This window comes from Corticium candelabrum, chromosome 5, assembly GCF_963422355.1.
Source record: "Corticium candelabrum chromosome 5, ooCorCand1.1, whole genome shotgun sequence".
Classification (NCBI taxonomy): Eukaryota; Metazoa; Porifera; class Homoscleromorpha; order Homosclerophorida; family Plakinidae; genus Corticium; species Corticium candelabrum.
The window spans coordinates 5,100,449-5,113,666 of record NC_085089.1 but is presented as its reverse complement, the minus strand read 5'-3'; the positions used below and the strand labels follow the sequence as shown (position 1 = coordinate 5,113,666).

General features: G+C 43.7%; 2 protein-coding genes across 2 annotated transcripts; both read right to left on the bottom strand.

The window, feature by feature from the left end:
- Positions 1 to 5,212: 5,212 nt before the first annotated feature.
- On the bottom strand, positions 5,213 to 7,124 carry LOC134179901 (uncharacterized). Its single transcript, XM_062646920.1, has 3 exons — positions 7,018 to 7,124; positions 6,874 to 6,936; positions 5,213 to 6,107 (listed from the first exon to the last, which is right to left on the bottom strand). The coding sequence occupies exons 1-3, from the start codon at positions 7,099 to 7,101 to the stop codon at positions 5,394 to 5,396; spliced, it is 861 nt and encodes a 286-aa protein (XP_062502904.1). The 5' UTR covers positions 7,102 to 7,124; the 3' UTR covers positions 5,213 to 5,393.
- Positions 7,125 to 9,779: 2,655 nt separating this feature from the next.
- On the bottom strand, positions 9,780 to 12,369 carry LOC134180241 (uncharacterized). Its single transcript, XM_062647346.1, has 9 exons — positions 12,238 to 12,369; positions 12,082 to 12,175; positions 11,944 to 11,972; positions 11,843 to 11,875; positions 11,630 to 11,771; positions 11,480 to 11,566; positions 11,272 to 11,406; positions 10,103 to 10,353; positions 9,780 to 10,040 (listed from the first exon to the last, which is right to left on the bottom strand). Exons 1-9 carry the CDS (start codon positions 12,288 to 12,290, stop codon positions 9,899 to 9,901), a joined length of 966 nt encoding a protein of 321 aa, XP_062503330.1. The 5' UTR covers positions 12,291 to 12,369; the 3' UTR covers positions 9,780 to 9,898.
- Between the last annotated feature and the right edge of the window lie 849 nt (positions 12,370 to 13,218).

Genomic DNA, 13,218 nt, shown 5'->3' with positions numbered 1-13,218 from the left:
TTTTCATTTCCGTCATCTTGCAGGGTGCCTGAGCCATTTTCTGATCAGTGGCGCATATATAGCCTTGCCGACACAGGTTGGAGGGACAAAGCAGATACACACATGGAGTGCATATTAGTTTTAAATTACGATTTGTCAGTTCGATTTATCCTAACATGTTAATTAAGTTATCACAATGATAACTCCCTACACTAAATCGTAACCGTACACTTACGTTGCGATCACTACTTCTTAGTTATCGTTCATCTTCTGAATTTGTCAGATATGATAATTCAAAATTGCCGATTTAAAGCTCAAGCCAATTAAGGGTACGATATTTTGCTATAGACAAGATAGTAAGATCGCTGAATTTAGTCTAATTCACTGTCAGCTTTATCATACATTTTCATCATTTCAAAAAAAGAGAGGTGTTTTCGCACGACGATGAGGTTTGTTCGATGGGTTAAAACAATTTGAAAACGTTTTGAGAAAAACTGGCAAAAGCCCGTGACTCTAGCGACAAATTTTTAAAGACGTCATCAACTGACTGCATTTTAGATTAGCTGTTTGTAAAATATTTGCAGTTTTATATAGATAGCGTATCTCTTTATGGTTTGGTTAAACCGTACTACGACATCAATAGACAGAGTTTATCAGTATTAAGAAATGACTCGACTTCGGACAGCAGTAGGAAACAATAGCTGTACATATGCCGTAATTACTGTTCGTGACAGTTAGTGATCGCTAAATATTAAAGGTTATAACCAGTTGCTGTAACAAGGTCTCAGTAGACAAACGTACTTAGACAAAATTTATCTGCTCTATTTTTATCTGTCGAATTGTGAAGAAAATTAGACAAACGATGACTTGTTGTCTTTAACGGTGCACAATTACTTGCCTTCTGCTGCAGACGAACACTAAGAAAAAACTGGATACTTCAAAAATTTATAACTGATGCGGAATCTTGTCATATGCCCTAGATGCAAGTTTATTTTCCATAGTATACTGTTGACACTGTTATCTTTAGGAGAATAATATGAGAGTTAACAAAGTCAAGATTTTCACCATGCAACTATCGCCACATTGTCCCTTAGTAATTCAAAATATTAGATCACGTTAGAATAGAATACAACTTTTGCTCGTTACAAGAAACTTCTAGCTTTGATTGCGTGATCTTTCACCAAATATCATGCAGAGTCAATTAACCAAGCTGCAGAATCAGAGAAATACCAATTACCGAAGGTAGAAGACGTATTTGTCATGCTGGCAGGTGGACAAGCATTTAACCAAGTTGGATTTAAGTCATACCTACCAACAGGTGAAACTCGAAGAGGAATCCAAGCAATACCTGTAGTTATTAACACCCAATTGGGGTTGTTCCAATATAATAGACTTCTTAGCAGCTGCACCAGCGATCTTCCAACGGATAATGAATTGTCATTTGCAAGGGATCCCAGGAAAATTAGTCTATCTGGATGACATCCTTATCACAGGGAGATCCTAGGGAGAACACCTACGGAACTTGGAAGCAGTCTCGAGTTGTTTGAGGGAAGCAGGAATGTTGTTAAAAAGATAGAAATGTTCAGAAGGAGATCCACTATTTGGAACATCCGGATTGACAAACAAGGAACTTATCCAACTGAGGAGAAAGTTCAGGCTATCCAAACAGTCCCGGAACCCACAAACGTGTGCCAGCTACGATCCTATTTAGGGCTAATCAATTACAACGGCAGATTTCTACCCATACTGGCAAAGACCTTGGCACCATTGTGCAAACTCCTTCATCAAGGAGTGAGGCGGAGATGGAAGAAGAAGAAGAAGAAGAAAGGGCAACGTTCAGTAAATCAAAGACCGCGTTGCAGTTCCACAAGTTGTTAGTGCATTATGACTCCAAGATACAACTAACAATAGCGTGTGATGCTTCACCACGGGGTGTAGGAGCCGTGTTGTCACATAACTATCCAGATTGCTCATGCTCCACGTTCGTTGACCAAGGCTGAACAAGGTTATGCTCGGATCGACAGCGAAGCATTAGCTGTAATGTTTGAGGTAAAGCGGTTTCGGCAGTATGTTTTTGGCCTCCCATGCATTTACAATTCTTACAGATCTTACTGAACTCCCGTCTTTTCTCCTAGATGTACTCTTTCGCAAACATCTAAAACCTGGTCGTTGTACGCCCAGTGGAGAACAATCAGCAAGTACTTTGTCAATGTAATGTTACTGCTGGAGAAAACTGATCCAGTTCTCACTGATCTGTACCATACAGGAATAGTATTGGTAAATCCTTACTAGGCTGTTTTGATTGGGAAATTTATAACCTTGTTGCTTTGCAGTTGTGGCTTGGACATCTCCAGACGTAACAATAGGTTCCTCTTGAATATTTTTGGATGTTCATAGCAGATCCACAGTGACAGTATTCGGCATTCGATAGAAGATGGTGACGTTGCAGAAATCGAAGTATTTGTTCTGCTGCGTTGTCATCATGTACGACTTCTTGAATAGTGTGGAGGTTCATACTACAATAACTGTATACCGTCGATAATAGAAATATTAGAGCACAAAGACAGCTGATCGAGTCTGACTCTATGCCTTGACTGTACCTCTTAAATAGGTTTTGGGTGAACCTGAACGGAATATGTAAAGACAGACCTGATTGACCGAACGTTTGGATCCGTTCTCACGTTTATAGATGCTGACCTGAACGGAATACTATGCAATCTAAGATTTTGGATCAGTTCTCACGTTAACACATGCGAACCTGAGCGGACTACTGATCAACCCGCAATTTGGTAGACTCGTGCCCAGTCCTCCTCCGCGCTAGGTTGCTTACACCACGTGCGCTAGCTGTCACGTGTGTATAGGTCCATGTGGTTTCACACGTGTGGTTGGCCTAAGCACGGAGGAGGACTGGGACCATGCTTCGTCACGTGACTAACATGTTTGTAACGTGACCGAAATGGCGTGACATGATTGGTAGATACTAATTCTATTTAGCATGATAGTTTCCGTAGGAGGGCTTTTGTAATGCATGATTACACAATTAGAAAGACTAAGTACACAACAATTATAGAGCCACTAAGCCATTACGTGCCGATAACTTGTTGATGTCGTCGTTGTCCGTGAGAGTGCGACCAGAGAAGAACTTTCGAGAAGAGCGGTCTCAATGGTAAGTGCAAGTCCATTCGTGCGCGCCTAGACCTTCTAGATACCTGTCGAGCCACACGAGTACGTGAAGGTAAAGCCTCTCTTTTTCAGGCGTCCCTGTTAGTTACGTCTAGCAGATTTTGTTGGACCAATTTTAAGCTAATATCAGTCACGTCGAGGTGGCTCGTAAGCTTTCCCGGAAGCTCGCCACAGGATGGACCATGCCACCAGAACATACGTCTACTTTGGTATTGCCTTCGCACCAGTCTCTGTTGGAGTTATAGCACATTCTACTGACGTTTCAGACTTGCGGAATCACCCCTCGCCTTATGCAAGTAAGATACGCACTGCGTACAAGAGGTGTGCACGTGCAGAGTGCCTGTTTGACCTGTAGATGTCACAAGGAGAAATCGACAAGATTCGAATCAAGCAAGTGGGACTTGTCCAACTCCAGCGAAGCAACATGTCTCAAGAGATTATGCGGAGACGCCAATCAATTGACAATTAGTAGAAACGACTCTGTCGTCCGAGATAGATCGAACGTTTGCGGGAGTCCGACTGCTGTTCTCTTGGTCGAGGGCCTGTTTCGTGGCAAGATTTACGCCGTTTCTCCGTGAAAGACATCGAAGACACGATGCGTCGTCAAAGCCCTCATTTGTTTGCCATCTTGCAAGCGCTGGTCAAAGGGAAAGCCAACGAGGAGGCCGACAGCACACGCCTGCAGGCTCTCATCACCGGCACTGTGGCACTGAAGTTCTGAGATCGCCAAAGCAGTGGGATTGCACTCCTAACAGCCTACATGCTTGTTTGCTCGCAGTACAGGAAAACAAGCAATTACAGACCTCAACCATCTTGGTGTCTCACAATCATATCAACAGGTTTAGCGACGTCTAACTAAAGAACTTGGCGAATGATTACCAGGATGTACAGCAGCTCACGAAAGAGACACACATCTGGGTGTATGACAATCTGAATTTGTATGTAGATTTAGATCTGCTTTAGATTTGTGAAGGTAGTCAAATGTACGAAATATGTCCGTCATGGGCTGCGTTATCCTACTCTAGACTCTGCTAGCCGGCGCAGTTTTACGAAGAGGATCGTGCATGTGCATGATGGCGTTGATTTGTGAGGCCAGGCGACTGACCGGTTGTAGGCAGGCTCTTGCTAATCTACCACCTTCTGTGTCGTTTCGCAGAGCCTTAGCAACCTATTAGAAATCTTAGCTGAGACCAGCGGGCTGAGCTAAATAACTTAATTAGACTCAAAGGATGTCACATGACGAAGCATGGTCCCAGTCCTCCTCCGTGCTTAGGCCAACCACACGTGTGAAACCACATGGACCTATACACACGTGACAGCTAGCGCACGTGGTGTAAGCAACCTAGCGCGGAGGAGGACTGGGCACGAGTCTAGCAATTTGGCGCGACAATCTGCAGAATTGCTTATTATCCCGAATAAGGGTGTAATGTTTCATAAAGTAGGCGTGTACAGGATATTGTATATCTCTATTGTTTGCTGGTATGTAAATAGCTTGCTAGCTAGGGTGCGTGTTGTATCAGAGAGGCTAGAAGAATACGCATCCCATTTAGCTGGGGGTGCGTATTGTATCACTGATCCAATTTTCCAATACAGCTACTACACCAAGGATCAAGACAAGGAATGTGAAGTTATCAACTCCTAAAGATAGGAGATTGAGACTCCCAGACGATATCCAAAGAGACAACAGACAACTATTAGCAAGATATCGTAAAAAGATAAAGACAGCACGAGACAAGGAAGAGAGAGAGATTGGTATAGCGAGCCTGCGCTTTGGGTGTAACTGCGAATTCCTTGGTGTGCTAATTACTCTAGCGTGAGTGCACTTGAGTAGCCTCGTCCCAAGACTCACGTGTATATAACACTTTCAGCCTCCCGTGTATATAACCAGTTCACCGAGTATATATATATATATATATATATATATATATATATATATATGCGATACTTAGCAGGACTACAACAGAGTAGTACAACAAGTACAATAATAACTTAGAGTAAAACTCGAGTGATAGTAATTGTATAAAATTTAGTGTCGAAACTGAGACAAAAATTTTGGAAAGAAATGCATGTTGAATTTCGAAATCTGTCTATATACCTAGATGTACAGTGTACGTGGCACTGGATGAGTTGAATATCTCATTCTTGTTTATTAGTCAACTCGTTGCAAACTACAGCTAGTACACTCTACGAGCTACTAAACTGTCTGGGCACAGCAGTTTGTAAATGTTTGTTTAGTAACCGTTTTGTTGGCGACTCACGTTTCCGCGTATGTAGTCTCCCAACCAGTATTGCGTTGTTGAATCAGCTGTCGCTGTACAGCGAAATTTGGGATTGATAGTACCGTAATAGCCCCAGTTGTCTTCGCTGCTTACTGCTCCTGCGTTGGGTCCAAATGCACATAGTTTAAGGCTGCTGTCAGTATGCATGTGGTATTCGTTTTGGTTCCAAAATGCAACTGTCGTCTGTAATCCTAGGTCACCACGCAAATTGATGTATTCAACCTTTTTGCAAGTCGCAGACAAGGTCTCTTTTATTGGATCTACGTCTGTAATTCTTGCTCTCACGTAGTCTTGGTAGTCAATGCCGACAAACGGAAAGTTGCACGTGGCTCTCCAGTAGGTGGAGCGATCTCTAAGAAGGGACATTCTGCTGTGAGAGAGACGGTACATGTTCCAGTTCGGCGAATTCTCGTTGATAGGCCAATTAACCGCCAGACTCTTTGACGCAAAAAAGGCATTGCGTTTTAGAGCAAACGATTCGATGAGTGTGTAGGCAAATCCAATCTCGGTGTTGATATCGCAAAACACAACATAACTTTCTTGTTTATTGTGAATGACGTAATATCCACATTGAGACGCTCCGTGTTCCATGTGTTCGACACACGATCTGGCTGTGTAGTTCCTTCCAACTATTGGCGTTGGGTTCAAGCCACAACCGCGAAATTCCTGTATTGTAAGAAAGAATAAACACGTGTGTGTGCGTGCGTGCGTGTGCATGTGTGCCTGCTTGCCTGCCTGCCTGCGTGTGTGTGTGTGTGTGTGTGTGTGTGTGTGTGTGTGTGTGTGTGTGTGTGTGTGTCTGTGTGTGTGTGGTGCTGTAGCTCAATTGGTTAGAGAGTGCATTTGAAAAAAGAGAACATCTGGAACCTTGCAGTGTTACAGGTTCAAGTCACAGTGATGGCGAGCTATGGCATAATTTCCTTATAAGCAAGAAACTTACACAATTGCTTCTCTCAAGTTAGGAGTATAAATAAGTACCTGGTCATTGACCGGGGTGGGCATGACCGCTGGCTTGGCAGTAACATCATACAAGTGTAACTAACATCAGCAGCCGGGCACTTGTGGGTCTTGGTGTCCAGTCCCAGAGCTGCACCATAGCCAGTGCACCTAGATGACTCCGGCCAATCTCCAGGTGGCTTGTAGCACTGGCACTAATTATAAGTCTCCACGTAGAGCATGGAGGCCTTGTCTCTAGAGACAGGGAGAGCTATCTCCGCAACTGATCTTAGAGTTGACGTCCAATGACGTGGAGGGCTTGACATTTGTCCATTGTGTGTGTGTGTGTGTGTGTGTGTGTGTGTGTGTGTGTGTGTGTGTGTGTGTGTGTGTGTGTTTGTGTGTGTGTACATAATTGCGTGCGTGATAGACACATCGATTCTCACAGACATAGAAGCGTTTATCATCTACATGCATCATGAGTAACGCGTGTTACCGTGTCTCTTTTCAAACGTATTGGAGTATTCTGGGCCATTACGTCTACCACGTTGTCAGATGCCTATAGAAAAGAGAATGCAGTCTTTATTCAGCTAGGACACACTAGGCAAAGATCACGAAAGCATTTCCTAGAGCATAATACCTTTGACACAATAGACTCAACGGCTTCAGCAGACGGAGCTCCAAAGTATGGAATAAGCAACAAGAACGCGGTAAAAACCAACATATTCCTCAAACACTGTCAGATGAGCAACGTTGTCTAACTGTGAGCTGCAGACTACAACACGCAGAGTTATATACCACACCTCTACTACAGCAGCAAAATGAGCAAATTGCGTCATCTGACCGCAATAGATGCGAGCGACATAATTTCATTGAAATTTGACGCCAGCTAGCTGGTGCTGTCTGGTTTGCTAACACCATAGCTTTGGCGTCTGCGTCTTTCTCTGACGGAAGTGAGTCACCTGAACCTATAGCGAATCCATGGCCATTCGCAAGAAACAAAGCTGTAGTGTTCATTTTAATTAAATTCTTTCCGACGCGGGTGCATGACGTCGGTACTAGATGCATGCAGCAGGTGCATGGCTGTCGTGTGATCCATGCAGAGGAACTCTCACATGCCAAACAGCCATTTGTCACTTTGCCTCGTTTGCAAATTCGTCTATTCGCGGTTGCAAGATCGTTCCTGTTAAAAATCTCTGCAGTCAGTCATGACAGCAAAGAAAGGTCGTAAAGCTGTTTTACTATCAGGTTTTGTTCAACTCCGTTTTTGCTTCCTGATTGCTACTAATTGAGAATGAAAGATGACTACTTCATTGTTGATTGGCATCTGTGGCTACTCAAAGAGACCACTGTTTGTCATTCAGCACCTGCTTTTCACGTCGTGACGCATACGAGTTACCACACAGTACAGGAATTAATTGGCTAAATCCGCTTTATTCTTCCTCGTATTTGTCCGCTAGAATTTGTAGAGCACTTTTGCTTTTGATGCAGCCAAATTCGCATGTTTTGCTTGGTGTTCTAAAAGGACCTGACGTTGCACGAAACGCGGGGCGTAGCGTGGCATACACGGGCTAGACCAGGCTAGCGTCCATTATTTGAGGCGTGTTCATAAAAATTTTGGATTGTAAATACATGTGAGGACCAAAAGGAAGCTTAGCCTCCCTATTTTTAGTGCTCACGCTACGCCGCTGCGCCATGTACCATGCAAACACATTTATGTCAGAGCCGTATGTATGTGGCTCAATTGGTTAGAGTGTGCAGTTGGAGATTGGAAACGTCCGGGACTTTTGGGTCAGAAGTTTAATTGCGGGAGGGCCACATACATAAGTTCCCTTGGGCAAAGAACTACATACGATTGCCTCCAGTTCTGTCCAAGCAGCAAAGAAGAAGTGACATATAGAAAGTGACTACTGATAGTGTTTTTGATTGTACGGTAGTATCATAGAAAGTATCATAGCAAATACTTAGCATCTGCATTGTGTGTGCGGGTGCGTGTGTGTGTGCGGGTGCGTGTGTGTGTGCGGGTGCGTGTGTGCGGGTGCGTGTGTGCGGGTGCGTGTGTGCGGGTGCGAGTGTGCGGGTGGGTGCGAGTGTGCGGGTGGGTGCGTGAGTGTGCGCGTGCGTGCGTGTGTGCGTGCGTGCGTGTGTGCGTGCGTGCGTGTGTGCGTGCGCGCGTGCGCATGTGTGCGTGTGCGCGTACGTGCGTGCGTGTGTGCGTGTGTGTGTACGGATCTGTTGTATGTATATCAGTTGTAGTTGAAGTGATGTGTTATTATTGTAGATAGACAAATAGCGTTAATTGCGCGTTTATATACGCGGCTTCTAGATCACGAACACACGGCATATGCATGCATGTCAGTTGTTACCTCATTAGCGCTCCAGGTTTAGAGGTGTGTTTTTCTAACTCCACAACCTAATCCGGTTAATTAATTAAGTTTGTAAACCTCTACCACGTTTCTTTATCCCCACAACCTAATCCGGTTGAGCTCACCCAAACTCAAGAAAGTCTAATCCAGCGGTACGGTGGAGTAGTTTGTGGAGATAGGCGTGGCCAATTGGTACATGCGGGCTGAATGTTTGATGAAACGGGGCCCATCTCGCAGTACTAACACAATGCGCATGCTCATGTCTACTTGCAGGTTTCCTTTAGTATATTCCACACTAATTCGAAACCACTGGAATACTTCCAGTTGAGTACCACACTCTCAACCGGATTAGCTTGTGGAGATTAAAGAAATGCATGCCCCCTCAGATATAAAGAGACCTCTAATATAGAGGCGAGGAGACCTTCCATATTAATTTTGTGCTTGCTCGAGTGGTATCTATATATAGTAAGAGAGCGATGCACTTACTCTATTTCAAATGGATTTCGGCAAACGTTCTTGCTCGCTGTTACTGTTGCTTTCACCAAACGTATAAAATTACCATGCAGCAGCTGCCTATAATGATTCAAGCTCAGTAGGCTCCAGAGCAATACATGTACTATACCACTTTTACCAATTAATTATGAGTTCAATGCCGGTTATATTTTATCACAGTCTAGCTAGATAGCTAACTTAGCATTCTGAGTTAGCCACTTGCCTGGTCACCTAGGGTGCATGGACGTTGTATCTCGAGTATTCGAAACAAGACACGTTTCTATACTATGTCTCTTAACGTGCGTTATGCCGCATCACAAATTTAGTTACTTTCGCCGGGTCTTGAGCTTCATTTTCACGAACGTGCGTAAGCAATAAATGCAAGGCAAACGACGCCCAGATAAGAAAACGAAGTACCACACTGCCTAGCCTCGTCCCCAGACTCTCTCGCGCTTGTAGGTGGACAGTGCGCCGGACAAAACGAGCGCGAGAGAGTCTGTATGGGGACGAGGCCAACACTGTGCCTGCCATTCTTGTGCGCAGAGTCAATGCTAGCATGTTGATTTTCTCTCAAAAGCACGTTTACACTAATCACAGCACTAGCAGTTAAACTTCACGCAATGCACAACAATGAGAGTCCGTCTAATCGCGTTCTTTCTACTGTCACCTGATGAACACGGCGTGTGACCCCCAGGAATGGGTATAGTCATTACCATTATCCCAATAATGAGCGTTGATGGCGTACGCATAATCAGCCTTTGCCATGTTGTAATAGCCTCCGCCGACTCCAAAATCTGATATGCACCTAAACCATTAAAATTAATTAAAAATCAATTTGCATTAGAATTTATTTTCTTGTAATCTTACTTAACATTTTGTCCATTTTTGGTGTGATCACCAGATGGAGGGTCAAGAAATGCACCTATCACTGCCCCTACATGTCCATGCTTGTATCCGACGGAACATCCGGCCACAGAAGTTAGGGCATAGTGATGGTCTCCACCCATGAAGCCATACACGAGCTCCGTGCATGGCTTTAAGTAGGCAACGTTACCTTTAAAGTTCAGTTTTGTTATGTCTCCAGAGATCTTGACTCCATTAGCAACTCTTGTGCACGACTGTACACATTGCAAGTATGAAAAGAAATGGTTTGGAAAGTATGTAACAGACTTAAAATTAAACAACAATTTGCATGCAACGTTTAATGACCAGCACTCTCTCGCACAAGCACAGTGACACACGCTCGCACGCACTTACGCTATCAAGGACATGACACACAGAAATCTAAACGCTAAACACTACACACACACACACACACACACACACACACACACACACACACACACACACACACACACACACACACACACACACACACACACACACACACACACACACCCACAGAGCAAAGCAAGGGTCACGCCAAGGCTTGCCCCATTAAGTTAACGTTTTGGCCAAAAAATCTTTGCGCAGTTGTCGCCAATATAGAACATCCCAACATCTACGTTGGTGCACGGAAAGAAACAACGTGAGGTCATCACCACGTGCGCTAGATACTATGGCAATGTACATGCACGGTGTACCAGTACACTATTAATCTATCCAGATAACGATCCCAAACAAAATCTTAGACGTACCAATAGTTGTACCTACCCTACTGTCAAGCGAAACAGAAAAAATAAAAAGATGAAAAGGGAAGCTCAAGAACACGTACCGTACATGCACGTGAGAAATACACGTACAACGGCTATTGGCGAAAAAGATTGGGAAAGTAAGATGATAAGTTCTATTAAACAAACCAATAGAAGTTTTAGTAACAAATATTAATATCAATGATTCAAGGTTTGGAATAGCTAAAATTAGATCCACCAATACCTATAGTTGTAAAGGAAACGCCACATAAACTCGCGCTAATAGATCATTTTACGGTTTATACTAATTCACATGCATATCTACAACATGCCGGAAATAGACATCGTATATATCTACCAAACAAAACAAATTTTGACGTCGTGCTTAGTAAACTGAAAGCAGACCTTCACTATTGACCGAATGCTGTCGTAGGTTTGAGGATGTCTCCATGCCAGATGCTGGGCGGTATTCACAAGACTCCTAATCATCACTTCACGGAACGCCAAAGATGTGTACGCCATACCCATAGCATTTTCATCCTGCAGCCAACAAAGAGAGAAAATTGCCTTACGCTTAGAGCTATTTACCATAAAGCTATTTCTTGCTGCTCACACTAAGACTTGTGGGGTCGCCAATCAGTCTGCCATCGCGCCATTGCTTGGAGTTAAGACGATTCATAAATGGATCGTTTCCCTTGACCTGAGTGCAGCGATGCAATTCATTAGCAAAAAATTAGAATCTTTGTTAGCCTTTTTCTTATACCTTCACTACCAGTGTCCATCCTCCACCGGCAGTTGTCATATCACAGTACACTTCATACGGGTAACAGACGTCGCAATCGGGACTTATCCAATAGCGTCCACTCTCAGCAGAAACACGGTGCATGTGGATGTCGTTGCAGGACCTGCATGTGCAACCCGATGTACTAGACTATAGGACTCCTAAGAAGCCAATCTGACGTGTAAATCAGCATACCTTCCAGGGTTCTTTCGACTTCCCAGATTTTTCCTGTAATCACACAATATATTAATTAATACTAGTCTTACGAGTCACAAAGTCAGCAAACTATCGCTCACCAACCAACACAGCCTCCTGTGAGCGTGTCCTGCAACAAAGAGATGCAACGTAAACTTGGTTACAAACTAACAAACAACGTGCGGCTATCAATAATAATTGCCTCTAAATATTCACAAATTACCTAATATTTGTCTTACCTTGCAAGCAACCGAGGTGTTAAAACAACCATTGCCGCACAGAGTAGACACACGAGAATTTTTCTGATCGTCTTGTTGATTCCCAAAACATGAGCTACAAGACAATGAATGACTAGAGTACCGAAAACCAGCTGCTTATAGTAAAGGCAACAGTACCATAAGTTGCAGCAAGCAAGGCAGATGATGAAGAAACCGCCAAGAAAATGCATGATGAGCACCGTTCCGTATCACGAATGAAACTGCTAGAATGAGTACGTCTACGTGTCTTTGTCTACGTAGTACCTAGAGGAGAACAATGAACTCAGTGTTTACCTACTGGAATTACGCAATTACCGGACTTAACCAGCACAACAGGATTTTTCTAGTACGTGTACAGATTACGAACTTAGCGCTTACGTTGCGCATGGATGTACCTGCAAAAGGGTGGTGCCGACCGCAATACGGATGGTAATTACCCAGGTTGCATGCAACTGCCACCTTGTGTGACGTGTAATCAGTGTCAATAGTAACCCTAGGTCGTAACATACACCTAACGAGGTCGGTCTCGTACTTTGTGAGGTCGCTCCAGGCGATTTCATTTTCGGGCTGAGTTAGGATGAGCGTGGGTGTGGGCAGGTAGGCGTTCCGTGTGACAACTAAACCCACCAGGGCGACGCTTATAACGCATCGCTTACATTTCTTACAGATACACATACATTTCGGCACCGACTGACGGCTAATTAAGACGGGACCCCATTTTGGGACTACACGACTGTAATTGCTGTAACATGAACGGTAGAGCCTCGACCAAGATTTGTGACGACCACAGACATTATCAAGACTATGGTGTAGCGATTTGGAAGTCTTTAAAATGGGCTCACAGTTTTAAACGTTGTCTATGCATCTAGCTCTAGACCAGCTAGCTAGCTGCTTTCTCAGCTAGCACCTACAAATCGAATTCAAGTTGTGATCCATAATAACTATAATCTTTTTACTTTTTGAAATCATTTTCCGTCTGTTTTAGTATTACTTAGCTATATTCAACTGTACGTCCATATATGCAGTGTACATGCATGCATTGAATTGTTTACTATATATGTGGCAAATCAATTTTTGTGTGAAATTATACTCACATACATAATACATACATACATACAT

Coding starts and splice junctions, on each gene's coding strand:
- LOC134179901 (XM_062646920.1), bottom strand. CDS start 7,101: ATGTTGGTTTTTACCGCGTTCTTGTTGCTTATTCCATACTTTGGAGCT. Junction 6,937..7,017: donor TTGAGTCTATTGTGTCAAAG/GTATTATGCTCT, acceptor TCTTTTCTATAG/GCATCTGACAACGTGGTAGA. Junction 6,108..6,873: donor TACGTTTGAAAAGAGACACG/GTAACACGCGTT, acceptor CTTACAATACAG/GAATTTCGCGGTTGTGGCTT.
- LOC134180241 (XM_062647346.1), bottom strand. CDS start 12,290: ATGCATTTTCTTGGCGGTTTCTTCATCATCTGCCTTGCTTGCTGCAAC. Junction 12,176..12,237: donor CTTGCTTGCTGCAACTTATG/GTACTGTTGCCT, acceptor ATTGTCTTGTAG/CTCATGTTTTGGGAATCAAC. Junction 11,772..11,842: donor AGTCGAAAGAACCCTGGAAG/GTATGCTGATTT, acceptor TTGCACATGCAG/GTCCTGCAACGACATCCACA.